Source organism: Acromyrmex echinatior, chromosome 15, assembly GCF_024713525.1.
Source record: "Acromyrmex echinatior isolate Ae372 chromosome 15, ASM2471352v2, whole genome shotgun sequence".
Lineage (NCBI taxonomy): Eukaryota > Metazoa > Arthropoda > Insecta > Hymenoptera > Formicidae > Acromyrmex > Acromyrmex echinatior.
Window position 1 is genome coordinate 329,770 of NC_141866.1, and position 26,821 is coordinate 356,590.

The 26,821-nt window shown below is 32.6% G+C and overlaps 3 protein-coding genes across 6 annotated transcripts; 1 reads left to right on the plus strand and 2 right to left on the minus strand.

Annotated features, from left to right (window-relative positions):
* The first annotated feature begins 48 nt into the window (after positions 1-48).
* On the plus strand, positions 49-4,959 carry Dronc (Death regulator Nedd2-like caspase). The gene is made up of 7 exons (XM_011065990.2): positions 49-462; positions 2,023-2,183; positions 3,199-3,493; positions 3,673-3,929; positions 4,121-4,382; positions 4,449-4,599; positions 4,761-4,959. Exons 1-6 carry the CDS (start codon positions 325-327, stop codon positions 4,566-4,568), a joined length of 1,233 nt encoding a protein of 410 aa, XP_011064292.1. The 5' UTR covers positions 49-324; the 3' UTR covers positions 4,569-4,599; positions 4,761-4,959.
* Positions 4,960-6,053: 1,094 nt separating this feature from the next.
* On the minus strand, positions 6,054-11,267 carry REG (proteasome regulator gamma). 3 transcript variants are annotated; one of them, XM_011065988.2, is made up of 5 exons: positions 11,087-11,267; positions 8,028-8,060; positions 7,570-7,890; positions 7,063-7,199; positions 6,054-6,911 (listed from the first exon to the last, which is right to left on the minus strand). In XM_011065988.2, exons 1-5 carry the CDS (start codon positions 11,117-11,119, stop codon positions 6,689-6,691), a joined length of 747 nt encoding a protein of 248 aa, XP_011064290.1. In that variant the 5' UTR covers positions 11,120-11,267; the 3' UTR covers positions 6,054-6,688. The 3 variants fall into 3 exon arrangements, with proteins under 3 accessions (XP_011064290.1, XP_087269840.1, XP_087269841.1); XM_087413714.1 differs by lacking the exon at positions 11,087-11,267 and adding an exon at positions 10,822-11,039; XM_087413715.1 differs by lacking the exon at positions 11,087-11,267 and adding an exon at positions 8,764-8,868 and having other exon boundaries at positions 8,028-8,072.
* Positions 11,268-11,931: 664 nt separating this feature from the next.
* Rpn6 (regulatory particle non-ATPase 6) lies at positions 11,932-15,070 on the minus strand. 2 transcript variants are annotated; one of them, XM_087413711.1, is made up of 5 exons: positions 14,903-15,070; positions 14,280-14,706; positions 13,328-13,722; positions 12,923-13,247; positions 11,932-12,521 (listed from the first exon to the last, which is right to left on the minus strand). In XM_087413711.1, the coding sequence occupies exons 2-5, from the start codon at positions 14,598-14,600 to the stop codon at positions 12,291-12,293; spliced, it is 1,272 nt and encodes a 423-aa protein (XP_087269837.1). In that variant the 5' UTR covers positions 14,601-14,706; positions 14,903-15,070; the 3' UTR covers positions 11,932-12,290. The 2 variants fall into 2 exon arrangements, with proteins under 2 accessions (XP_087269837.1, XP_011064289.1); XM_011065987.2 differs by having other exon boundaries at positions 14,280-15,070.
* Positions 15,071-26,821: the final 11,751 nt, after the last annotated feature.

Sequence of the window (26,821 nt, forward strand, 5' to 3'; positions counted from 1 at the left end):
TTTATTGTGCGGAACCCCTAAGTTAATCGGAGCTTGATTAAAAGTCACCCTTTAATCTTTCGCATTGAGTCACTTTTAATAAGCAGTTTTCGTAGTGAAGATTCGAGTATAATCTTTGGATTTTAGTATCAAAAAAGCAAATTCGGCAATCAATCGAGTCGAGTTATATACTAGGCTTGTGGCATCTGACCAATAAAAAGGAAGAAGGCAACGAAAAAGATAAATATAATTCGACGCAATTTTATTAGTTTTATCTGCTGTTGAAAATTGTTGATATTAAAATACATATTTTTAGAAGTGAATATTTTAGTGTTTCGCTTTAAGATGAATCGAAAGGATCGTGAACAAATAGATCACTGCTGCGAAAGCATTGTGTCCAAAATTGATCTGACGAAACTCTTACCAAAATTATTGGAAAACAAAGTTTATAACAGAGACGATGTAAATATTCCACGGTGGTCGGTAAGTTTTATTCATGAAATATTACAGTTGTATACATAATGGCCTCATTCTCGACATTAATTTCTAATACTTAAGCATAAAGTATATTACAAAAAACTAAAAGAGTAAACATTGAATTTGTTTGCATCACATGCTTCAACATGTTCCAACATGTTCTACCATAGCAAAGCATTTAGTGAATAGGAGCAAATAATAACAAGTAGTAGCAAGTAGGAACATGTTGGAGCATGCAAGACAAACTTATAATGTTTGCTCTTTTATTTTTTGTTAAGATTTAAGATAACTATCCCAATTACTGTACCTGTCCTTATTAATGTGCTTTTGTATTTCGATAAGTCATAAAGAAAACTAGCACAAATAAATAAGAAAAAATATTTTTTTTAAGGTAAATTATTAACGCATACCACGATACCGAAGATAATATTTTATTTTTTGAGTATTAAAATATTTTAAATAGTTTTCGAAAGATATAAGGAATTTATGTAAATTCAGTAATATGTACCACAAGATTTTAAGCTTGTTCCTATTAATGTGTCCTGTATTGAAGCTGAGAATGTCATGAGTATAAAATAAAAATAAATTGAAATAAATATAATTGAAATAATGATTTATGTAATATATATATATATATATATATATATATATATATTATTAGGTGTTGGAATTAATTCGTAGCGTTTTTTAATGAAAGAATGTTATTTATTTCACATGAGCATTAAAAAATACATTAATGAAAGTACTTCCCATCACTTGTAAAACGCTACGAATTAATTCCAACACCTAATACATAAATCATTATTTCAATTATATTTCAATTTATTTTTATTTATAATATATATTAACATAATAATTACCTTAAATTTATTACTTATTTTAGTAACTATATGTTCAAATATGGATAGGCACACAAATTGGGGACACATTAATAGGGCCATCGCCGCTTAGAGGACTCACTAATAGGGACAAAAACATGTTTTTTATTTTTGTCAAAAACATTATAAAGTATTAACATTTTTTAGATTAAAGAAATATTATAAGAAAAAGAGGTTGAAAAAACAATATTGAAAATTTAAACAGATAAAATTGAAGTTACAATATTTAATAATTAATTCAGTAATAAGCAAATTAATTAAAAGACACGTTAATAGGGACAGTTATCCTATATGAAAATATATCTTCCTAATTAATTTTTTAAAATAAAATTTATTAATTAGGAAATAGAATTCTTTGAATTATTTCTTTTATATTTTAAAAATAACCTGAATTGAATTAAGGCATTATTTTCTAGCCTCCAACTGGATATATAAACAAATAATATCTCAATGTACAGTTTATAATATATATATTTAAATTATTAATATAAATAAAACCTGCAATATAAAACTTTAGATATATAACTATATATATAAAGAATGAGTCATTTATGAGTCATCTTTATTTTTGTTAGTAGAAATAGACAATAGATATAATAAAAAAAGGAATTATATTGAAGTGTAATATGTATTACATAAATAAAAATGTAATCAAATGTATATTATATAGATAGATATCTGATTATAGAAGAATCTTGGGGCACAAAGTACAGTCAAAGATGTATTATTGACAATTAAAACACGAGGACCGAATGCATTCCAAAATTTGATTCTTAGTCTAAGACAGTCCAACCATGAAGATGTAGCAGATATATTAGAGAAACAAAATAATGCAAGTAATAATATAAAGTATGTCATGATTTTTTTTTCTTTTTCTTTGTTAGTTCTTATCTGATCCAACATAGGCTTCTTGCTACATATTTGATGTATCTTTTCATGTATGTAATAAATCTTCAGAAATATTTACCCAGCAAACGAGAATGGATTAAAATGGATTGAAATTTTTTTCTATCCGAATGCGTATTTTAAAAATAGCGAATACCTTTTTTTGGATTTAATTGGATTCACTTGGATTCAATTAGATTCAATTGGATTGAAAAACTGCATTTCCTATTCAAACTTTTGAATTGAACAGTATTCACAATTGTGTTTGTGTGCACAGAAAAAGCTAATATTATTTTTAGATTGAAAGGCATAGAGATATGTTCCATGCAATTCCTATAAATAAATAAAAATGTATTCAGAATTGAAAAACATTCATTTTAACATTCGTGAATCAATATTTCTGAAAATCTGAATCCATTTCAATTGATTTCAATCCATTCTCGTTTGCTGGAAATACTACGCCTGAGCCGTAGAAGGTGCTATATCGAAAAAAGCATGAAGAAAGATCTATGTAAGTAGTATCAAGAAATGAATGAAAAGCGATCTATTTCGCGTAAGATGAGTAGAAGATCAGTCTGTATCAGAAAGCATATGAAGTACGATTTATATCGAGAAAGTGAAAAGAATGATTCAAGTCACATGAAATTAAAGAAGAAGTTATATAGCGCAACATTTTATTCTCATAAATTTTATGTGGTATGACTGAGAACGGGAATCGTCTTGATTTTCAATCCTGTTTCTCACACTCATTCATATATTAATTAATTTCTTCATTCTTCTCACTTTTTCGATATAAACTGTATTTTGTATGCGTTCCGACATACACCGTCCTTCACGCCTTATGCGAAATAGATTGCTTTTCATTTATTTCTTAACATAAGACCTTTCTTCATGTCTTTTTCGATATAGCACCTACGACTCAGGCGTCGAACATCAATTCATTCTCTTTTTCTAAAATCTCATTTATGTAACTTTTAAGTTTCAGGCAAGAAAATCCGTTAGATCATCATATTTTTTCTGACGAATTTTTTTCTGAACCTTTAATAATCGAAGTATGTAAAGCTACAAAATTCTTAGATTGTGAATATGATCTCATTGAGCGATATCCTATGCGAAGTAAACCTCGTGGATTGGTTTTGATAATCACTAATATTTATTACGAATTATCCTATGAAAAACCTAGATTATCGGCAAAACATGACAATAATAATTTAAAGAAATTGTTTGAAGAAATGGGTTTTACAGTTGTTATCTATCTAAATTTAACAGGACAGGTAAGGTAATTCAAGTATATTCAAAATGCAAAAATATATTTTTCATTTCTAATGTAATTTAAAAAAAAAAAAAAATATATATATATATATATATATATATATATATATATATATATATATATAGGACTAATCTAAGAAACATGCAGTTAATATCAAATTATTTTTTTCCTTTTTATCAGGCAATGAAAGATATAATTAAAGAATTTTCAAAAAGAGATGATTTAAATAAGGTCGATTCATGTTTTGTGATCATTACAAGTCATGGTATGGAAGACGAAGAGAGTAACACAGAGATCCAAGGTATTGATTATCATATCGCAAGCAGACAAGCAAATTATGAAAAAGTTCTGTGCACAGAAGTCTGTGATTATTTTACCGCAGAAGCTTGCCCTCAACTCGCAGAAAAACCAAAAATATTTATTTTTCAACTTTGCAGGTATAAAAAAGTATTCTATAATAATATTTATATTTTTGTTGATTTTTTCTAATTTTTTTACTTTTTATTGAATTGAAAATTTAGAAAAAATTAGTATCATTTTAAAAACATCTGGTCTTCTGATCGTTTGTCTTAATTTTTGTCTTTCTTATATCTTGCTTTATATATTTCTTTTTTCATATTCTTTATAGAGGGAAGAAAAAACAAAACGGTGTAATTCACTCCAGAATCACTACAGACTCTTGTGCAATGAAGTCAACAAATGAAACCAATATAGAAATACCTCGCATTCAAACAATAAGAAATTATTCAGATATGCTTATAGTTCAATCTACTTTGCCTGGATATGTTTCTTATCGAGACTCCAAAACTGGTAGTTGGTTTATACAAATTCTTTGTAAAATGTTCATGAAACATGCTCACAAAAATCACGTCCAAGATTTATTTAACATGGTAAATATTATGAAATATTTAAATATGATGGTAAATAGTACAATGATCTACAATTATAATTTACAGATTGATGCAGAATTGAAAAATCTTAGAACAACAAACCACGAATGTCAGACGTCATCTGTACAGTCATTGGGATTTAATAAACATTGTTATCTTAATCCCGGTCTTTTCATGGAATCGTGACAAAAGAAAGAACAGTTTGACGTTTCATTGTGTAAGCGAAAATATGCAATATTTTCATACTCTATCACGAATATTTTAATACATTTAAATATCAGTACTATTTTATATAAACAGTGTATTAAAAAGTAATATTCTAATCATGTCTGTATTATTAATCAGATGAATATTCGTAAAGTGATATTTTTTTTCTAGTTATTCTGCAATATTTACCACATAATCACATGAAAGTAAAAATGAAGAAACAATATGAAAGAAATGAAAGACAATAAATTAATATATGTAAAAAAAACTTCACAAAAAGGACATTCAATTGCAGAATATAAAATATTATATCGTGAATCATGACACTTTTTAATTATATAAATTTTTATATAAACTATACAAAAATGAATCATGTCTCTATCTATTTTTCCATTCCTTAATATGTGTAATCAAGATTAGCAGTAACACGTTACTTTGTTAATCGTTACCTTGTTATAATAACGATTTGATAATAACATTGTGTATTTTTTATGACGGTAATGCTAACATCAGAAAAATCAATCGTTACTTATAATGGATTGAAAAAGTCATTTGTTATTGAAAAAAATAACTCCTTTTTCCATTAATTTGTAACGCATTACTTGTAACGAGTAACGTTAAGTGTTACTCGTTACTTATTATTTTTTTTAGTAAGTAACGCGTAATGATGACAAATTATTTTTCAAAGTGACTTTTCTAACTTTAGCACCTTAGCGTTTAGTTACCGTCATAAAAAATTGCAATATTGTCATCAAATTGTTTACTAAAGAAAGTAACGACAAAGTAACTGAAGAATAATGTTTGTCAATCCTGGTAATTATCTTGTTAAGAAAATATAATCGATTTTTTTTACATTTGACTATATAAAAAAAGGTTATGTGTGTGCGCATGCGTGCGTATATGTGTACAGAGTGTCCCAGATTAATCGCCAAATATTTTGTGCACAGATAGAGCGGGCTAAACTGAGTCGAAAAAAATCCTCTACAATTTTGCAATTATCGAAATAGTTAATGAGATATTAATTACTAAAAATCACCGAATATTGATTTTCAATAATTTTTTTTTTACTTAAGTACTATCAACTTTACAGAAAAACAGCAAGAAACAAAATTGTTTATTTTATAAAGCTTGTTGTTTTTCTTGATAATACTCGAGTAAAAAATTGTTTAAAATGAATATTCGGCGATTTTTAGCTATTAATGTCTTCTTAACTTTTGCGAAAATTGTAAAATGGTAAAAGACTTCTCAACTCGGTTTAGACCAATTTACCTACGCACAAAATATTTAGCAGTCATTCTGGAATACCTTGTATATAGTTTATTTTCATTTTTTTCGCACTTTGCAAGCTTGAAACAAAATCTATTTTGAGTAGCAAATACCATATTCCATGTAATCTCGTGTGTTCATTCTATATTTATGATTTTATCGCGACAAAGTGTAAACATTTACAAAAAGGAACTACTATTTATATTTCATATTATTTAATAGCTTAATTTATCTTCTAAGCTCATTATAAATACAAATTACAAACGATGTAATATTCACTTCACTAAACTAAATCCACTTCGATCACTCATTTATATTTTCTTTATAAGTGCTTGAATTATATAATTGGCAAAATTATATACAACTTCGCTATACCGCATAGCGTCGTGACATACTCATGTAAAGAAATTATGTATGTGTATAATGCTCAAATATCGAAATTTTACACGTCAATGAAGTTTATAGAATAAAATATGATATTTCAAAAGAAATGTAAAGTTTCTATTGAGAAAATTAAAAAAGTTCCTTAATTTCTTTATTCTTAAAATCTAACTGATACTTCTTATATATTTAGTGACAAACAAAAAGTCAATGAACTTAAATATACGAATAAGTTAAGTATAATCTATGTAATACAACTTCATAGAGTTTAAGTGTAGCTATTTGTTTTATTTATAGTACCATACTTAATTGATAGAATGAATGATGGATTAATGTCAAGGCAATTGAGTTGTGTCAATAGGAGGAGGAGATGAATTTTACTTTATTATTATATTTCTGACTTATGTTTGTGTTGAATTATTCCGTAAGTACAGCGCGTGAAACCGTGCCTATTAGTACAAGGATTGCGCGTTGGATGAACGTGGTCGTTTGATCTTTTCCAGATTTTTGATCACGAGATCGTGTAGTGAACAATAACGATTGCGAACTTCACACATGACAAGCCATAAGCTTACATACTCCTTTTCGTCTAGTTCTTGAATCGCTCTTCTATAATCAATGATGTGTGGATATTTCGCAACTTTACTAATAATCTTTCCTCTAGAGATAAAATATCTGTAAATATAAAAGAGTTCAAATAAGATTTTTAAATTAACTATATGTTAATTTAATCAGCATTAATATGTATAATAAATGTTAAATACTACTTGAACAAAATTGACTGCACATAGACATATATTTGTACGTTATTTTTTCTTCACATTACCTAGAAATTTGATCGAAAAATGCTGCGGCTTCGCTTTCAACTGATTGAATTTCAGATAATGTATCTTCTTGAATAGATACTCCAAAGTTATTCCCGTCTTCGATTTTTGGAATTAAAAAAGAAATCCACATTTTTAGCTAGAAAATTAAAAATAATTGATGAATTTAAAAAATATATTCAATAAATGTTTGAAGAATTATATTAGTAATAATGAAAAATTAAAATTTTGTAAGTATAATAAAGTACAAGGTTGGCCATATTCGACGGAAAGATGTTTTTTTTTTCAATCATGGGAAACGTCGTTACTCGATCTAACATCTCTGTCAAAAGTTACAGTGTTGCCAGATCTTTCCGTCGAATATGGCCAACCCTGTATATTACACAACTTCATAAATTTTTATTAATAAAATTTCTAACAATGTATATATTATTCTTTGTATAAAATAATAGCCGTTATAAAAATATAGATCTAGTTTAGATATAAATCGCGGTGTACTTAATACTTACTAAATTAGAATCCTCCAAAAGTTGTCTAATGTAGGGTTTAACTATGTGAATCAAATCACACAACTTTTTATTGCAGGGAACAGAACCATTTGGAAGTATCAGAACTTTGGTTCCACTGGTTTCTTCTCCATTATTGTCCAATTTAAGCTTTTTTGTAGCAGGAGCTTCTTCGGAATGATTAAGAATTATAGGGTCTGGAATGGGTACATTTAAGTCTTGGTGTACATCTGACAACTTTCGATTACAAAATCCGGGTGTCTCTAATAATTCATTTAATTTAACTATTTTCTCCGGAAATCCTTTCACCAACAATTCTTCCGCCTGAATAAACAAATATAAATAAATGTAAATATAAAAAATATATATTGTAATCTCTGTAGTTTGACATACATATTATCAAGTAATGTTTTTGAATCTAAAATTATAGATTTATCAATAAAAAGAGAGAAAAAGATTACCTTGGTTATAAGAGACTCCTTATATTCCTGAACCTGTAAGGCAAACTCAAAAAATACACTTTGATACGATGATTATATATAAATATTAAGTGACTTTAATTTAATCTTCATATTTCTAATTTCTCATAATACATATAAAGCTTTACACAATACTTTACATTTAATAATTTATAAATAATTTATATATGATGTTGTATAAACAGTATAAATTTATAAAATATATCTAATAAAAATATCTATAGTATCAATGTTCAGATAATAAATTATAATACAATAATCAAATACAATAGAGAACGTCATTAGAGGTCAAAGATGTTTCGAATAATACAATATATATTCTTTATTAAATCAATTTATTTCAGATATGATTGCTTGCTGATAATTGTTGGACTTTCAGCATAATCAATCTGAAACGCTAACAATTCTTCCCTAAATTAAATTAGAAAAGCTGTAAAGAACTTATGAAAAATATTACCTCAGTCACAGGGGATTATTAGCGTTACAGATTGATTGTGTTGAAAGTCCAACAATTATCGGCGTGCCATCATATTTAAGATAAATTGATTTAATAAAGAATATACATTCTATTATTCGAAACATCTAACTTTGATCAACTTAATGGTGTTCTCTATTATATTTAACGTATTCATGTATATAGTCATTCTTAGTCTTAATATTGTTTAATAAATAATGATGGTAAAATATGTCAATTATGTTTATTCTGTATATCCATAACCTCATTTTCTGTGTAACCACTTGGTAACACATTATTTGATCCATTCCTTGCATTACTTAGATTAGAATTCCCAGAAAATGTAGAAAACATTACAGAAAAATCAAATAGCAATTTAAATAATACAAAGAAGAGATAAAAGAAACTTTTAGACGGGAATTTTTCTATAAATTTCAACTTGTATTTAACTATTTAGATGACTAGATACAATTTTAATAGGTTATGACAAATTATTCAATTGTTTTATATAAATGTATGTATGTACAATGTACATTTGTATAAAATTTAATTTGTATAAAATATATAATAGTAACCTATTATTATAACAAATTTTTTATATCATTTAAAAAATTGTTCCTTTTATATGGTTATAGATTTGTATTCTACAGATAGAAATAATTAATAATAAAGATAAAATTATATACATATATATATATATGTGTATATAAATTTATGTACAAAGCAATATAATATAAAGTATAAAAACATTATATAAAATATCAAATATTATAAAAATTGAACATTTTTGTATATATATCTCATGTATAGATATAAAAAAATATTTTATTATATTTTAATAATAAATATATTTTAATAATAAATATTTGAATTCTCAATGAATTTCTAAATATCAACAAGATTGTCTTTGAATTAATTTTACTTGAACATACATATTTAGGTGTTGTACACACATGGTTTATAAAAATGAAAAAATTTAGTTATATGTATATAATATTAAATTGGATAGACTCAAGGTAATTCCTAATCATAAAATTTCAGTTTAGTTTACAATCATTTTTACGTTTACTATTTATTTAAAAAAAATTAAAAATAAGCTTAGGTCTATTCAGAATGCGTTTTTTTTATCGGTAAAAGCACGCTTTTACCTTTGAAATTTTATAACATGCATAATGTAAAATATAGTATATTAGCGTGCTAATGTCATTGTAAGCGCGTTTTGAATACGGGCCTTAGTTTACATCGTGCACTTAAAATGGATAACTAGTAACTTTCTATTGAATTATCTTAATTTTGGCGATATTTGTAAACATATACACGAGATGTATATTTAATTAATCATTTTGATGTATATTGTGCAATTTAGTACAACATTCTTTGAATTATATTGCTGAAATTAAAATAATTTAATAGAAAGTTACTAGTTAGTACGTGTATCAAGTGATGTAAACTAAGTTATAAACTCTTCATTTGAGAGGAGAAACAAGTTTTATCAACATCAAGATCATTACTTTTTAGGAATTATAGCATATACACTATAAGTTATTGTGATGTATCTGGTTATATATGTGTACGTACCTAGTAAACAAGAATGGATTAAAATGGATTGAATTTTTTTCTATCCGAATGCGTATTTTAAACAGCAAATACTTTTTTGTGGGTTTAATTGGATTTAATTGGATTCAATTAGATTCAATTGGATGCAATTGGATCGAAAAATTGCATTTCCTATTCAAAATTTTGAATTTAACAGTATTCACAATTGCACAGAAAAAGCTAATATTATTTTTAGATTGAAAGGCATAGAGATATGCTCCATGCAATTCCTATAAATAAATAAAAAAATGAATAATAAATTTTTATCTCGATAAAAATGCATTCAGGATTGAAAAGTCATTTTAACATTCGTGAATCAATATTTCTAAAAATCTGAATCCATTCCAATTCATTTCAATCCATTCTCATTTGCTGGGTGTGTGTATGTTTTAATAGTTACGCAAATGGTTATTGCAGCAATTTGCATAAAGAATTAAAGAAAAGATGTAAGTAACTGAAACTAACGACATCATCCTTTTTTTTACAACAATGCTCAACATTAAAAGCAATCTTCAACATTATTGATTGTTAATTAACGTATTAAACTATTCATTAAACTACTGTTAATAGCATTGTCAAGATAAAATTTGATGAATGACATATGTCATCTCATTCCCGCGAAAAACGAATGAAAAACGTGTATGCGGATGCGGAAGCTGAGCTAACATTTTCATGAAAGAGGTTAAGCTGTATACGTTTCTCAAAGGTTTTTTTTTCTCACTATACCCGATAGTTGCAGTACATGACATATATGTATATGCGGTAGACAAGACAGAGATCGAGAGGGGTCGAACGACGATGTCGATCTCGACGATAAAGTTCGGAGTGTCGCGAGAGGCAGACGCAACACAACTATCATCAATTAGTCGCGTTAAACCGGCTTAACCTAAACGAAACATCCTTATTGTCGCTCCATCGAATTCGGCTGCTCATTTCCTCATCTGTTCGCATCGACAACGCGATAATCAACGGCACAATCAAGAAGTTTTACCTTTTCCGTTGTAGCATTTTCCTTCTCCATCATATTTCTTGTACGAAAAATTGCTTTCTAAACCTAAACACTTATGTCCCTTTGTTAAAACGTGCAAGATCAAACAGGAAGGCGCTGCTGTCGTTATGTTCCTTCACTTCTCTTGTCGTCAAGCGACCAATTCTCTTCTTTATAAATCTCTGTTTGTCCTTAATTATATTTTCCGATGCTCTTTTCTTGCATCTAAAATAAAATAAAAAATATATTTCACCTTTTCGAAAAGAAATGAAAAGGAAAAACGGGACATGAAATACAATGCTGGAAGTACCGTGGATGTCGCTGCATGCGCATGGTCGAAAGCACAATCGATTTTTCAAATGAGAATCGCGCGAAAACATCGAGATTGCGAGAGAATGATTCAGCAACTCTGAAGTATTCTGATGCGGTTACGAACCGCAAAAAAAATTCAACGCCAAAACAGTCCATTGTATTGACCTTTGATCAATTATGTATGTACATATCTCGATAAAACGATCGTAACAGTGTAAACTATATTAGTAAATTTTTCACGAAAAATTATTGATAAGATTTGTGCAACAACCTATCTTAAGAAACAATGGAGCCTTTGTGAATGTGACAATCAGTCTTGCATTCTGATAATTGCTATCTCTCTGAATTCAAATATTCGAAAAGAAAACTCAAAGTATATGCATTTCTAGGTACTTGAAACTACAATACAAAATTTAAACTATATTTCACTATCTCAATATGTCCATTTTAACATTTTTTAATTAAACCAATATAAAGCAAGATAAGTATAATTGATTTTTTGTATAGGGCATATAAGTAAAGAAATAAATGAATAATTCTTTTATCTTTTTTTATATTTAATGTTTTTTTTCGGTGTTGACATTTTTTTTCACTTCCTTGATTATTTATGCTCGCGCGTGCACGCGAAAAATAATTTCAAAGACGCGGAATTAGATCTCAAGCAAATCGATTATTACATATTTATCATCTTTTAAACAATTCCTACAATTAATAAAAGCGATCCTATACAAACGTATTGGTAAATGAGCACTTTTTGTTCACGACATTTGCCATGCCATTCACATTAATTACGAGAAAAATACAGTTAATCGACAGTATTTAATGAGTAACTAATTATTAATGGTTATAATAATTGCGATAGATTTTTTCTTGTATAAATACATGTTAAATAGGGCTAGGTGAGTTTCTTGGCTTTCTGATAAAGTGTATCGACGACTTTTCCCATGCTGTGTATCGTGTCTAATGCAATTTCGTAGGTCTTGTCACGTGGTGCATCTTCGAAAACAATTAAAACACCTTCTCCTTGATCGAGAACCCCTCGTAGCTTCTTGTCCAGAATCATCTGCGACAGTTTCTTTTCTACTTGCGCCAATGGCAGAGATATGCACGAAGCAATATGACTCACCTTTGAAAAAAAAACCATATATAAAAGAATAAGAATTATTTTATTAAATATTATTGTTTTTAAAATTTATTTTTTCAAATTACTTAATGAATCAATATGAATATTTGATTTCTTCTCAGGTTTAATTTTGTCATTATTTCCTACAATTGGAACATTAAACACTTTGGCAATTGAAATAAATTACATTTTAAAAAGCCAAGTTCTGTCGTAGTGCGAATTATTTAATTTTCGATAATTAATAAGTTTGCGTATATATAACATATATTTTTAACGTATATATAACATATATTTTTTTTACATATACATTTATCTATTTTTATTGAGAAGAACTCAATTGATATAATTGAAATAATTTATAGTTGCAAAGAAATTTAAGAGTTTTCATGTATTTGTATAGATACCTGGACTCGTGAATAAGGTTCGACTAAACGACATAAATTTTGCTCCAGCATAGCATCATAGAGAGAACCAAGATGTGCGCGTACAATTACATCGTCTTCCAATTCTTGTCGATATTGTTTAACCGCCTTCTGAAAATCTGCTAACGATCGTCGATGACTGGCTTCGGCTACTGCCCGCATCGCATCTAGATCCAATCCCGCATATTTTACTGTCAGTTTGCCGGACATGATAGCCTGAACATCTTCTGGCGTACGCAACATGATTTTAGACAATAACATATATTTGAGCGCCGTTAGCGCCTTGGGACTTTCAACACTGTCATACCTAAAAATAAAAACACAAAGATAGTACATATATCATATAATAGGCAAAAACAGATATATTTGAAATACTGATTGTAATACCCTTCGAAAGCTTCGTAAAAGTAAGAGTAAGCAGTCTTAAAATCTCGTTCGTCTGCAGCGTGTAATATACCCGATTGAAGATCCAGAGCCGCTTGCATCTTGGGTGGACAGTAAATTGCATTGGCAGTTGTCCTCGCGCTTGTAAGCGCTGCCCTTGCTTTTGCTAAATTACTCAATGCATGATATGTTTTGCTCTCTAATAATTGAACTTCTACTAATAGCTGTTTGTCATCAAGTTTTTTGAGTTCTTTGAGGAGAGCAGATCCCAATTGCAATGCTTCACTGAACATGCCCGTGTCAAAGTAAAGGGCTATTAAGCGTGCTTCTAATGATTGCCTTAAAAATGTTCTGCGTTCCTCTTTTGCCCATTCTATGCATTCTTTACACAATTGCACCTAAATATATAACGCATGTAAGTATTATATTCCTTATTTTATTTTTTATAAAAGTTTATTCTTTTTTTAATAGATTAAAGGTTAGATCTATCATATATATACTTATATAGTCTACATGTATGTGTACGTGTGTGCATATGTATATGTGTATTTGTGTATGCACACAATGTCTTACTTTTAAAATAAGATTAGTTCTTTTAACTAATACTAAAGAATTATAGCTTTTGTTAAAATAAGTTAAAAAGAATATATTATTCTGAATTATTTTTTCCATTTGTACACACAGACAAATGAAGAATATATACAAAAATTATACACATTCTATAAATTTAGACGTGAATTGTTTGGACTTTAGTTCAATATTCGATATTATCGTTATTAAAACTTTAGTTCACATTATCATTATTAAGTTCCATATATTTATTCAAATAAAGAGTATATTACACTGAATATTTTGACAAGCACCTAATTGACATTTTTCATTGGTCAGAGCAGAATTGTCACAGCATAACCTATGTAATCCTATCAAATACTCATTGATAGATAAAATGTGTTACCTCGATACCGATACCAGCCTCCAAATCCAGGAAGAAGTCAACTAAGGACCGCACGAGCTTGGCAGCCTTTGCTTTACTAATAAGACTGAGAAATGGTCTGGTGGCTTTGATCAAGTCAGCTAATTCTTTCGCCTTGCCCTCTTTCTTGTAGAGCTCGCCCAGATGCAGAATACCCTGCTCCTTGACACGGATATTGTCCTCGTCATCTTCGGCAACGCCGATACTTGGATCTGAGACGATCTCGTTCAGTAACGAGATTCCCTCGCTGCGGTTTGTCATCGAAACAGCCTGAGCCCGCTCGAATAACATTGCACCGGCCATCTCGAGCGATTAGTGTCGCTTCCTCGCGTAAAAACGTTAATCTCCTCCAACGGCGCAATCTACTGGACACTTGTATTCGCTGACGCGGTTGCAAGGGTTGCAAGGGCTGCAAGGGAAAATAAGTATGTCGCGACACAAAGTTGCGAACCTCAAAGGAAATGTAACGTACGAAGATTCGTCCTGTCGTGTGTATAATTTGTACAGTGTGTAGTGTAGTGTAGTGATCTACACTGCGCGCGGTTTGACGCGGCTGCAATCTCACTCTCGCGTGCACGAGAGTCGCAAGAGTACGTACTACGTACGTTTACGCTCACTTGCGCTTGCTTGCGCTCACAGCACCTTCCGCTCGCGCTTTCCAGCTTGTCACTCTTCACCGCGCTCGCTAACACTCGCTAGATCCTCGATACACCGCAAAACTCATGTCATGCTGCTACGTGAGTCAAATCAATTACTGTCTTGTCATTATACCCATGATGTGAGAAGACAAGGCTGACAAGGGCTGCGTTCAGTAGAGAAAGTAGCTTTGCAACTGTTGTAAAATTCTTAAATATGATTGGTTTATACATTTAATTCCAATTAGAGTCCCTAGATTACTAGAGTCTGACCAATCCTCCATCCTCTCTTGTGATTGGCATACCCACACAATGGCAGTACCAATCGAGAACGTACATACGTTCATATCACCAATTGAGAGCAAACACACATTTCGGATACGCACGCCATTTTTAGGATATTGCCAGATTTTGATATTCTAGAGACTTTAGATCCAATGAGGAACTAAAGGCAAGACCAATCATATTGAAGAATTTTACACATTTGCAAAGCTGCTTTCTCTGCTGAACGCAACTAAGGGTATCGTTCCATGTACAGAAAGGTTGCAACACCTTTTTTCGATAAGTTTTGGAATGCAATTTGCTCATCGAGCGATTGGTTCTTATTCATGGATTCACAAGAGTGAATTGTGGCCAAAATTTGATTGGCCACAGTTCACTCTTGTGAATTCATGAATAAGAACTAATTACTATTCCAATATATCAACATTATTATACGCAGGTAAGTGGAGAGGCCAAAATTTAGGCCGTAGCACAGACTTTTGCAAAGTGCATAATGCATAGTGCATAAGAGAATCAACCAATCAAAATTTTTCTTTTTTATGAAATGGGAGGAAAGGAAAGATTCTGATTAGTTGATTTGCTTATGCACTATGCGTTATGCGGTATGCAAAAGTCTGTGTTGCTGCCTTTTGATTAATTGTTTCCAGTATTACTATTGCCATTATGCACAATAGTACACCTTGTAATCTTGGAACGGATCTACAATAGGTATTCTAAGCCTTAAACCGTGAGAAATTGACCAATTACAGTCGAATACGAGGAGAATAATTAACAGTGATTTATTTTTCATTTCTTATGGCTTAAGGCTCCGCTAGTCGCGGCGGCCATGTTGGAATCATGACGTCAGAAGCGAAGAATGACACGTTAATTTATGTCGCGTGCCATTTTTAAATAAAGACAATTTGAATGAAACGAAATGACTGATCACTTTAAAATACTTGTAAAAATCAATGAGAACTGTTTTTCCTCCCTTGATAGTCAGTAAATGGTCGTAAAAGGCATATAAAGTGAGTCTATGTTCGGGCAGAAACATATGGTCCGACAGTTGTTCAAATGAGTAAAATATACGCTTTTACATATAAAATTCCAAGATAACTTTAGTTTTCATCGATAATTATGACTTTAATAAGTACGAGACAAGTCACATTTTCACAATTAAGCAAATAATAACGAAATGTCACGCAACATAAATTTCGTCGTTAAAACGTCATTTTTCCACGCCTATAAGTTTGGCTATTTATCGTGGTGCGGCGTTGTAACACAAGCTGTGGGGATACGAGATTCGATTGACGAGTCTGCCTCTCAAGACAAGCCCACGCTTGTCGTATGACGTGATGGAAGGTGTAAAGATCGATCACTTTGTTTGGAATTAGTAACGATGAATTTATTACAGAAGCACGTATGTATATGACCGTACAGGACGAACGCCATGCTCTAATCTCTCTTCTTATTTTTTGTTGACGCTGCTTGTAGGCAACTCGCAACCTACAAAATCCCTAGGATTTCTCCGTTTGCTGCGCTAGTGAGGCATTGAGAACGTAGTTCCCTACATACTTCCTCCCGAGTGATAATGAATCTAAACATTATGCTTATTTACTAAGTTTACAAAATACTGCTTTAGTGACAGGTATATTTATAATGCCGGCACTTAGGTTTAACTCTAACGATCTTTTGGTACCGTCCACTCGTAGAAATACATGGGAGCATGAGTATAAATCTTTGAATACAAATGTGCGTTTCTTATGTTTATGCTTTATCGAGATTGGCTTAACTTTGCGCATATGCTCACGAAATTCTTCGAACATTTTAGGATTAGAAATAAAGTCGTCCGGCAATACAAATTCTCCGAGGACGCGCAACGTCGTTCCGTAAACGAATTCGCAGGCGATGCGCCGGTATCAAGGCGGACATGAGTACGCAGACCTAATAGTACAGTTGAAAGTACTCGTGACCAACCTTCATTAGCATGACACATGATTAAGCTTCGATGCCACCGCTCGATCATACCGTTCGAGGCGGAGTGATATGCCGTGGTATGAATCCGTTGACAGCCGATCAGCTGAAGAAGTGCAGTGAAAAGTCGTGCTTCGAACTGGCTGATCACTAGTTACCATTTTAGGTGCTCCAAAGTTTGCCACTCAATTATCGTAAAACGCGCGTGCCACTGTAATGGCTTCGATGTCTTTGAGAGGTATTGCTACTGGCCAATGCGAAAATCTGCCAATGATTGTCACACAATATTTGTACCCGTCCGACTCAGGCAAGGGACCTATTAAATCCATGTGAACATGCTCGAAACGATCGTCGAGCGCGATAAATTTTTCAGGATTTAGTTGAACGTGTCGGATTATTTTTGACTGTTGACAATCTAGACAATTTTTGCACCACTTCGCAATGTCGTGATGCGTTAGGCCACACATACCGTTGACGGATTACCCGATCAGTGACTTTAGGACCCGGATGAGCTGCGTCATGGAATATGCGAAAGACGCGATTGCGTAAAGATGCCGGTACAGAGGGACGGATTGCCTCGCTGGTCATTTCACAATAAAGTGTGGTCTGCGTCGGCCCCCATTGAATTCGCTTCATGGTAAGCGGAAATTCAGGAGATTCGCGGATGGACCGTAGCTCCTCGTCTTATTCCTGTTGCTATTCGAGCTCATTTAGTTCAATCTCGGCAAGTAAGCGGATGGCTTCGATGCGGGAAAGGGAATCCGTCACGATATTATCATTGCCCGATAGGTATTCGATACGCGTGGTGAATTGCGAGATGAATGACAGTTGTCTCTGTTGCAGGGTAATGCCTCCTTTTCGGAACGTTGCATGAACGCGTAGATGAGAGGTTTGTGATCTGTCACAATCTTGAAATTCCGCCCTTCAAGGAAATAACAAAAGTATTTATACTGTCTCGGCAATCGCCATAAGCTCCCGATCGTATAGCTATAGTTATATAGCGCTATAGTTTTGTTGCGCCAAAAAAATGCGAGAGGAGTCGTCTAGGCGTTGTTCGATTCCGATTGTTCGGTTCCGATAACGAAATCTGACTCGTCACAAAGGCGCGTCTCGGTTGCGTCGAAGAGGTAAGAAAGTATAGTCGCGCCTGCCAGATTCTCCTTGCACTTATTAAACGCTTCCTCAGCCGCCGGCGTCCATATGATTAGCCGTTTTTGCATGAGTCGCGAAGGTACTCATTTAGTGGTGCCTGAACGGTAGCTGCATTATGCAGTAATCTATGATAAAAACTGACAAGTCCAAGAAAACGACGCAATTCAACTATAGTGTTAGGCCTTGGAAACTCGCGAATGGCCTGAACCTTATCGAATGTTGGTTTACAATCTTCGCTGTTAATCATAAAGCCGAGGAATTCTAATTCTTGTTTGCCAAACTTGCATTTCTCTATATTGAGTCGAAAGTAAAACTTTTTTAATCGCTGTGCGTAAGTGGGCTTCGTGCTCCTCAAGAGACGTCAACGCTATGAGAATATCGTCGATGAATGCAAACACAAATTCCAGGTCACCTAGTACGCGGAAGATTTGACGCTGAAATGTTTGACTTGCGTTTCTAAGACTGTATGTCATAAATTTATATTCGAACAGCCCGAAGGACGTAACGACAGCCGTTTTCGGAATATCTTCCGGTGCCACTGGAATTTGATTGTATGCCTGATGCAGATCTAGGTTAGAGAAAATGACTTTCTCACGAAGGTTGGAGGAGCAGTCGTGCAAATGTGGTATGGGAAATTTATCCGGCACTGTGATCGCATTAAGACGACGGTAATCATCACAGATCCTCCATGACCCGTCTTTTTTCTGTATCATATGAATGGAACTCGCCCATGGACTATTGGACGGTCGGCATATACCGGCTTCGACTAGCCGTTAACATTCAGCTTTTGTTGCTTTTAATTTTACCGGACTTAACCGCCTGGGGCGCTCGACTATCGGCGGACCCGTGGTAATAATGTGATGACGAACATCGCTGCTGTAATTCGGAGTTGCCTGTTCTAGGCCAGTGACCTCCGGGAATTCAGATAAAATGCGCGCGAATTTCATATTGGGATTGACCGTGCTGATGGCTAGCTGTGGTACTGATTTGACAATATCCGACACGTACACATTGTTTTGCGGATCGATGAGTCTGTGACCCTTAAGGTTCGGAAGGAGACCGTAATGTGCAAAAAGTCGGCCCTGATAATAATTGAGTACGGAATTAATGCTACGCAGAAATTCCATGTGAGCGGGCGTATCCCTAAATGTAGGGTTCGGAATGATTCCCCATACGTATCTATACGCGTATTGTTTGCCGCATAAAGCTTGAAATTGCTCGGAGTTTTGTTCGTCGCATATCTGTTGGGAAGCAGCGAAATTTCCACCCCCGTATCTACAAAGAATAGCTCTCCGGTGACTCGATTGCAGATGTGGAGACAGACAGAAGAGTCGACGCCTGCTATACCTGTCTCCTGACAGACGACTCTATTCCTCCGCCTTCCGTTAGAGTCTTGGGCTTAGGCCAAGAGCACGGGGATTTGTCAGTTTCCTTACAAACTCGCGCTTGGTCCCCGAAAGTTCGATGAGACCAGCAGACACTAGAGCGTTTATTTTTGGAACGCTTACGATTTTTGTTTGTCTCGGCTCTCGCTTGAGATCTGCTGGATCGCTTGACCCGAGCCGTGAGAGTGGCCATATCGGCGGCTAGACAGTCGATCTTAGCTTCTAAGTCGGACGACTTCGATTCTAACGATGTGACAGCACACTGCGCAGAGTCACTCGCGGTTTCAGTTATTTTATCTGCCATTTTGGCTTGTCCAAATCCGTGCATTCGGAAGTCGCAAGAATACCTCTAATGTATGGCGATAGGTATTCAAAAAATATAGTTTTTATTACGGAGTCGCCGCAACGCTTGTCAGTGTTCAAGTTGCGGAGTCGACTGAAGATTTGCAACGGTTTCCCTGATATAAGCACTTGGCCTTTTATTAGTTGTCGCAGTTGACTCTCTGCTGACGCTAAAAAATTTTCAATAATACGCTGTTTTAATTTGGTGTATGGTTCGTTCTCATCGGGCTCCGCGATGAGATCTCTGCAGCACGCGATGGCTTCGGTCCAGAGACATAATCACGTGATGCGCCTTAGTCTTTTGCTTTGTGATTCATGCGATCTCGACTTGAATGAATCATATCACCGGATCTTTGATTAAGAACGGTGGAATTTCGGAACCCTATATGAATCCACGCGCATGACATTGCCCTGCTGAAGCGTCACTTGCAGCTGCACCAATTGCTCCTGCAATTCCTCAATGGTGGGAGGAGCCATGACTACACGTCTACCATGTCGAAGCTCACGAACAACCAGTATTCACTAACGGCCTTAAGTACTAACCGCGCGCGCTATGTAAACCGTCGATCGCTTAATATTAATTTGTCAAAAATGGAGAAATCGTTAATTAAAGTTCATGCGTTAACCTCGCGAAGAAAACGCGGAGGATTTACTCTAATATTGTGCCGAATCACGTGCTAAAACTGATGCATGCTACTTGTCCGATTACAATGGTGGTGACGACGCGCTTCACTGGTCACAATAGCAGTGATGTCATTCTTCACTGGTCACAATGGCGGCGATGTCGTTCTTCACTGGTCACAATGGCGGCGATGGCGATGGCGTGCTGAACGCCGACTCATGGGCTGGCCCGTCCGGTTCCCACGGAGGCAGCGCGCTGCGCGCCTGTCGTTGGATCTGTCCCTGCGGTGCTTCAGACGACGAGACTTTTCTGCCGGCCCCGGCCTCAGCGATGGGGCCTTGCGACCGGTCACGATATCGATGATGGATCTCCTGCCGATCACGACGTCAGCAATGAGCTTCCCTGACGTCGACGACGTGCACTGCTGCTCGGTTCGAAACCAAACTCGTTTCGAAACTGCTTGAACGACGCCAGTCAATCACTTCTTCCTCTTGATCACGTCAGAGTCATCAATGTGGGGTTACGAGACTCGATTGATGAATTTGCCTCTCAAGACAAGCCCACGCTTGTCGTATGACATGATGGAAGGTGTAAAGATCGACTACTTTGCTTGGAATTAGTAACGATGAATTTATTACAGAAGCACGTATATATATGACCGTACAGAACGAGCGCCATGTTCTAATCTCTCTTCTTATTTTTTGTTGACGCTGCTTGTAGGCAACTCGTAACTTACAAAATCCCTAGGATTCCTCCGCTCGCTGCTAGTGAGGCATTGAGAACATAGTTCCCTACAAAGCACGAGCCGTGTGCTTGCCTGCGGCGCGCCGAGAGTGAACGAGACAGCGAGCTCCTTCTCCCACTAGCTTGTTTCAAACGACCGAAAATCTTTCTCGGCGACTCTAGGCAATAAGAGGCGGAAGGCATTCTAAATAACATATAAGTTTTAATAAATTGTAGTAATAGTGTACTCCTTCCCTTAATCCAGAATAGTATAAATCATGTTAAAACAGATATTTAATTGTTACGAGATATTTAATTGTTTAAAATTTTTCATGCGCATTATATAGTATACCTCTCCTTCATAAACTCGAGTAGCAAGAATAGTTCAATAGAAGTAGAATTTTACTGGAAAAAAATTATAAGCATTTCTTTTCAAAAAAGGAAGTCTCAAAAAACCATCAGAAAAGAAATACGTATGTTCGAGACTCGAAACTTATGAAGAAAATATGCGAAAAAAATCGAATAGTTGCAAAAAGCGTTTTTCACTTATAAAAACGAAAGACATTGATTGTATGAAAAAAAATCGGTATAAAAAATGTACGTATTCGAAATAACTACAAAATGAGACGTGGAACATTAAGATCTATTAGTTCAGTAGAAAAAAAATTTTAAAAATACTGAAAAAAACCTTTTTTTCACTCGCTCTCTGTTCATTGAGATTTAAACGTAAAGCTTTGAAATTCTCATAAAATGTAGCTCTCGTAATGATGAACAAATCTAGCCTTGAACAAGTCTGAAAATGTTCATTAATTTTTGCAAAAAACCATTTGTTCACTAAAAACTTGTCTGCAGAAAATAATTTCTTCATCTTCTGCTTAATTTCTTCATCTTTGAGCAGTCGCGCAGCAATTTACAGGGATTTTGCTTCTTCAAGAGTTACACTACTACGTACACTTAATAACAAAACGATTTTTTTTCAGTTAAACTATACAAAGACTTTAAAAAGTGGATATCTTTTTCCGTATAAAAAAACGGAAATAATTTCGTTAATATGCATCATATCAAATAGCCGTGTGAAGCATTCGAAATCTGACATTTTTCTACAAATTTAAAAAAAAAGATTATCTCCCGATTATTAAGAGTCGAAATAATAATTTTTTTTTCAAAAAATCACTATGGTTCTAGTTTTTAAGATTAAAAGTTCGGTTTGATACCAATTTATCGAGGAAGAATTGAATTTTTTGTTTCCAAAAAAGTTTATTTAAGACCATTGGAAAATTGAAAAACGCGAGCGAGGCAATGCGCCGGATGAAATGAGGGAAGCAGGGTTGATAAAAAACGTGTTTAAAAAAAAAATAAAACATTCAGTTTTTTTGTTTAAAACATGTTTTTAATGTTTCATATAATGTTTTAAATAGCTTTAGAAAAAAATCGCGTTTAAAACAAAAACAAAAACACCTATTAAATATATATTTATTATATTTTATTAAAACGCATTTTTATTATATTATACTTTTAGGTATTTTGAAACGTTTCTGAGGTACATTTTTGCATTTAATTATTACCTATTTCTTCATTTTTCTTAAATTTGTGAGCGTATTATCACATAAATATATATATATATATATATATATATATATATATATATATATATATTTGAATGTTTTGTTTGCTATTTAACATTTTATTTGAAAGTATATATTTTAAGTTATGCAAATTTAAACAATAGCATAGCCTTTTGTTAATGTAGTCCTTTATGCGTATTGATTACTCACAACTTTTTTTTTGAGATTTTTATTTCAAAATAATTATTCCTTGAACTAATTGTAGTTCTAATATTAATCTATTAGGTGTTGGAATTAATTCGTAGCGTTTTTAATGAAAGAATGTTATTTATTTCACATGAGCATTAAAAAATACATTAATGAAAGTACTTCCCATCACTTGTAAAACGCTACGAATTAATTCCAACACCTAATATAATTTACATTACTATAGATTTTTATAGGCTGCTATATACAGGGTGTTTGGAAAATAATGATAAATCTTTCGCATAGGAGCAGAATGGACTAAATTGAGAAGAAAAATACTCTACCATTTTGCAATTTTCGTAATAGTTAACAAGATATTAATTGTTAAAAATTGACGAAAATTAACCTTCAATAATTTTTACTCAAATACTATCAACTTTACAGAAAAACTGCAAACAAAAATTGTTTATTTTCTTCTCTCTAGAACTCTACGAATTTTTTCAGAATTTTTTATCAACTTTTTAGTACTACATTTTCTCATTTTTATCAAAAAAATTCTCATTTTTATAAAAAAATACGGTATTAAAAAATTCTCAAAAAATTTTTAAAAAATTCTTAGAGCTCTATGAAAAGAAAATTAACAATTCTCTTGCAGTTTTTCTGTAAAGTATTCGAGTACAAAATTATTAAAGACCAATTTTCGGCAATTTTTATCAATTAATATCTTGTTAACTATTGCAAAAATTGCTAAATGATACAGGACTTTTCTTCTCAGTTTAGTCCATTCTGCTTCTATGCGAAAGATTTATCATTATTTTTCAAATACCCTATATAAAGTTATATGTATATATATATATGTGTATGTATATACATTTGTATCATGCATATATTCTGCAATAGACTTTACTTTTTTGTTAATTTTATAACTAAACTACTGTTTTCTAAACAGAACTAACTTTTTAAGACTATTTTTATGGAAGGTCACATTATCATCCATGTTTCTCTTCGATTCGCCATTATACAATGTTGTCACATTTTTATTAATATGTCCTAAGTAATAAATATTTCGTAATTTTGAGTCCAGAATCGATTCAACAAGATTTTAATGGATATAATTGTCAAGTTTTAAACTTAAATATTCATTATTAACCAAGTAAACCAAGTTATTGTGTAAAATGTAACTGAAGTATCACCTTCTTCTCTACTAAATAGTAAAAATACATTTAAAAAAATAACGTTTTAAATTGTTTAAAAAGAAGCATGTTTAATTTAATCTAATGTTTAAAACATGTTTTAAACATTTGTTTAAAAAAAAATTTTAAACAAAACAATCATGGAGGAAAGCTGACGCGCAGTCGAGTGGAGAAAATTGGTCCGCTCAGCGATTCGAGTATATTTGATTTCGTGTATTAAAATTTGCTAAATTTATATTTTCTTAGCAATAAATTGACATGGAGACTTGTTTTTTTTTAATCTGAAGTAGCTCGACGAGATATAAACAAATAACTTAACCAAATGTTTTGCAAAGTAATTGTAATCATGAATTTTTTAGTTTTTTGTTTCTTGAATTTTTATTTTTTCGATTTATTATTAAAAAATTACGTTTTAAGTATGGAGTGCATGTGTTATTAACAAATTTAAGATCTATTATATTTGACGGCCATTTCATTAGCTAAGTTTTATATTTATTTTAAATATGAAATAAAAAAATTATATAATATTGAGTTTAGATACAATCAAATCGAATAAGATGATGAGCAATTAAGCTGCTGAAAACGATTTATCGAAATATTAATTATGTGATCGATGATGTGTTTATATCTAATGTAAACGCAAGAATAAACCAGCGCCTGAACTTTATTGATAAATTTTATATCGTCATTTTTAAATCAATTTCAATTAATTCGGAGTAGTTTCAAATTAAAAAGAATCACTGCGATTAACTTAATGCATGATTAACTTACCAAGCGATTGTATTATTATATTAATGTGGAATATTTGTAGTTTCGAGGCATACACATACATGCTTTATCCTTATGAATAAATTTATCCTTCAGAATTAATATTATATTTATTGGAATATTTTATGATTTTATCATAAAAAAATTGCTTTTGGAAAGCACATATCACTTGAAATGTGATTTGTAGAAAAATTAAAGTTAGTGAGATATATGTATAGAAATAGTTTTCATAAAAAAAGAGTTTTCGTAAAAATGTATTCAAATATAATACATTAATGCATTCAAATACATTACATTGCAATATTGCTGCAACGTTTTGTTGCAATATAACAAAAAGCGGACATCTTAACATTGTTGCAATAATAATTCAGCAATGTTTCGCAACCACCATGCAATATTGCAATGTTTCAGTGAAATTATTCTGCAATGTTTCTGCAATCTTTCTGTACTGTATGGGAAACTCCCGCGAGAAATTATACTAAAGAGAGCGGTAATCAACGAGCAAATCACGGACAATGCATGTTTCGTATGGTCTGTTGTTGCCATTGTGATACGACTCGTCGACGAAGAGGATTAAACATGTAAACCTCTTGTACGTAGAGGATGACAACGCAGGACAGTTTGTGCTTATCAAGGCTGTCCCGCCTTGTGAGATCGCAGATTACCAGAAACAAGAACAGGAAATATTTCTGCGATAGGTACGTAATAACAATAATATTAGGTGTACAAATAAGTTTCCGCCGTTTGACAAAAGACAAATTATATCGTAAGATTGGACATCTGTCAACAACATAACCTTAAAATACTAGCGATTTTGTATCAGCATCATATATTTTTTTTGTGCGAAAATGCCGAGTTTTGAGCCGAATAAGCGTCATTTGCGGGAACTTTCGATTTACTTCTTTAATTTGAAGAAATCTGCAGCTGAGGCTCATCGATTGCTTGTAGAAACATATGGTGAGGTTGCCTTCAGTGAGAGAAGTTGTCGTGAATGGTGGAAAAAATTTAAGAACGGTGAATTTGACGTCGAAGACAAAGAACGTAGCGGAAGGCCGAAAGTGTACGAAGACGCGGAATTGAAAGCATTATTGAATGAAGATTCGTGCCAAACACAAAAAGAACTTGCATTTATTATACATTTTGACTTACATCAATAAAACATTATGTATCGTTCTTTCATAATAAATGCTTAATTTTTGATAAAAAACGGCGGAAACTTATTTGTACACCTAATAATAATGATAATATAATATAATATGATATATATAATATATATAGAATATAACATAATATAGTACTTTTTTTCAGATGCCTCCATTACTCGAGTGTTAAATTGGAAATCTACAGTGAGGACTGTGGAAAATTGAATGACTACGCGATCAGACTACCGAGCGAGGACGATAAGTGGCTGAGTTTCGACAAAGCAGAAAGGAACATCCCATTCGTTGTCTACGCCGATCTGGAGTGCACATTGAAAAAGACGGATGGGAATGCTGAACGGTTACGTACACGTATCATCATCATAACGTATTTAGCATCGGATACTACGTGCACTACTCGACAACTCACTGTCGTTTTCGCCGTGATAAAGACTGTATAGCATCGTTTACGGAAGAACTCAGAAATTTGGCGCACAGTGTACAGTCTATAATTATGGCTCACGTACCCATGACAGATTTCATGCGAGATGATTGGTAAAAATTTAATAGCGGCACGCA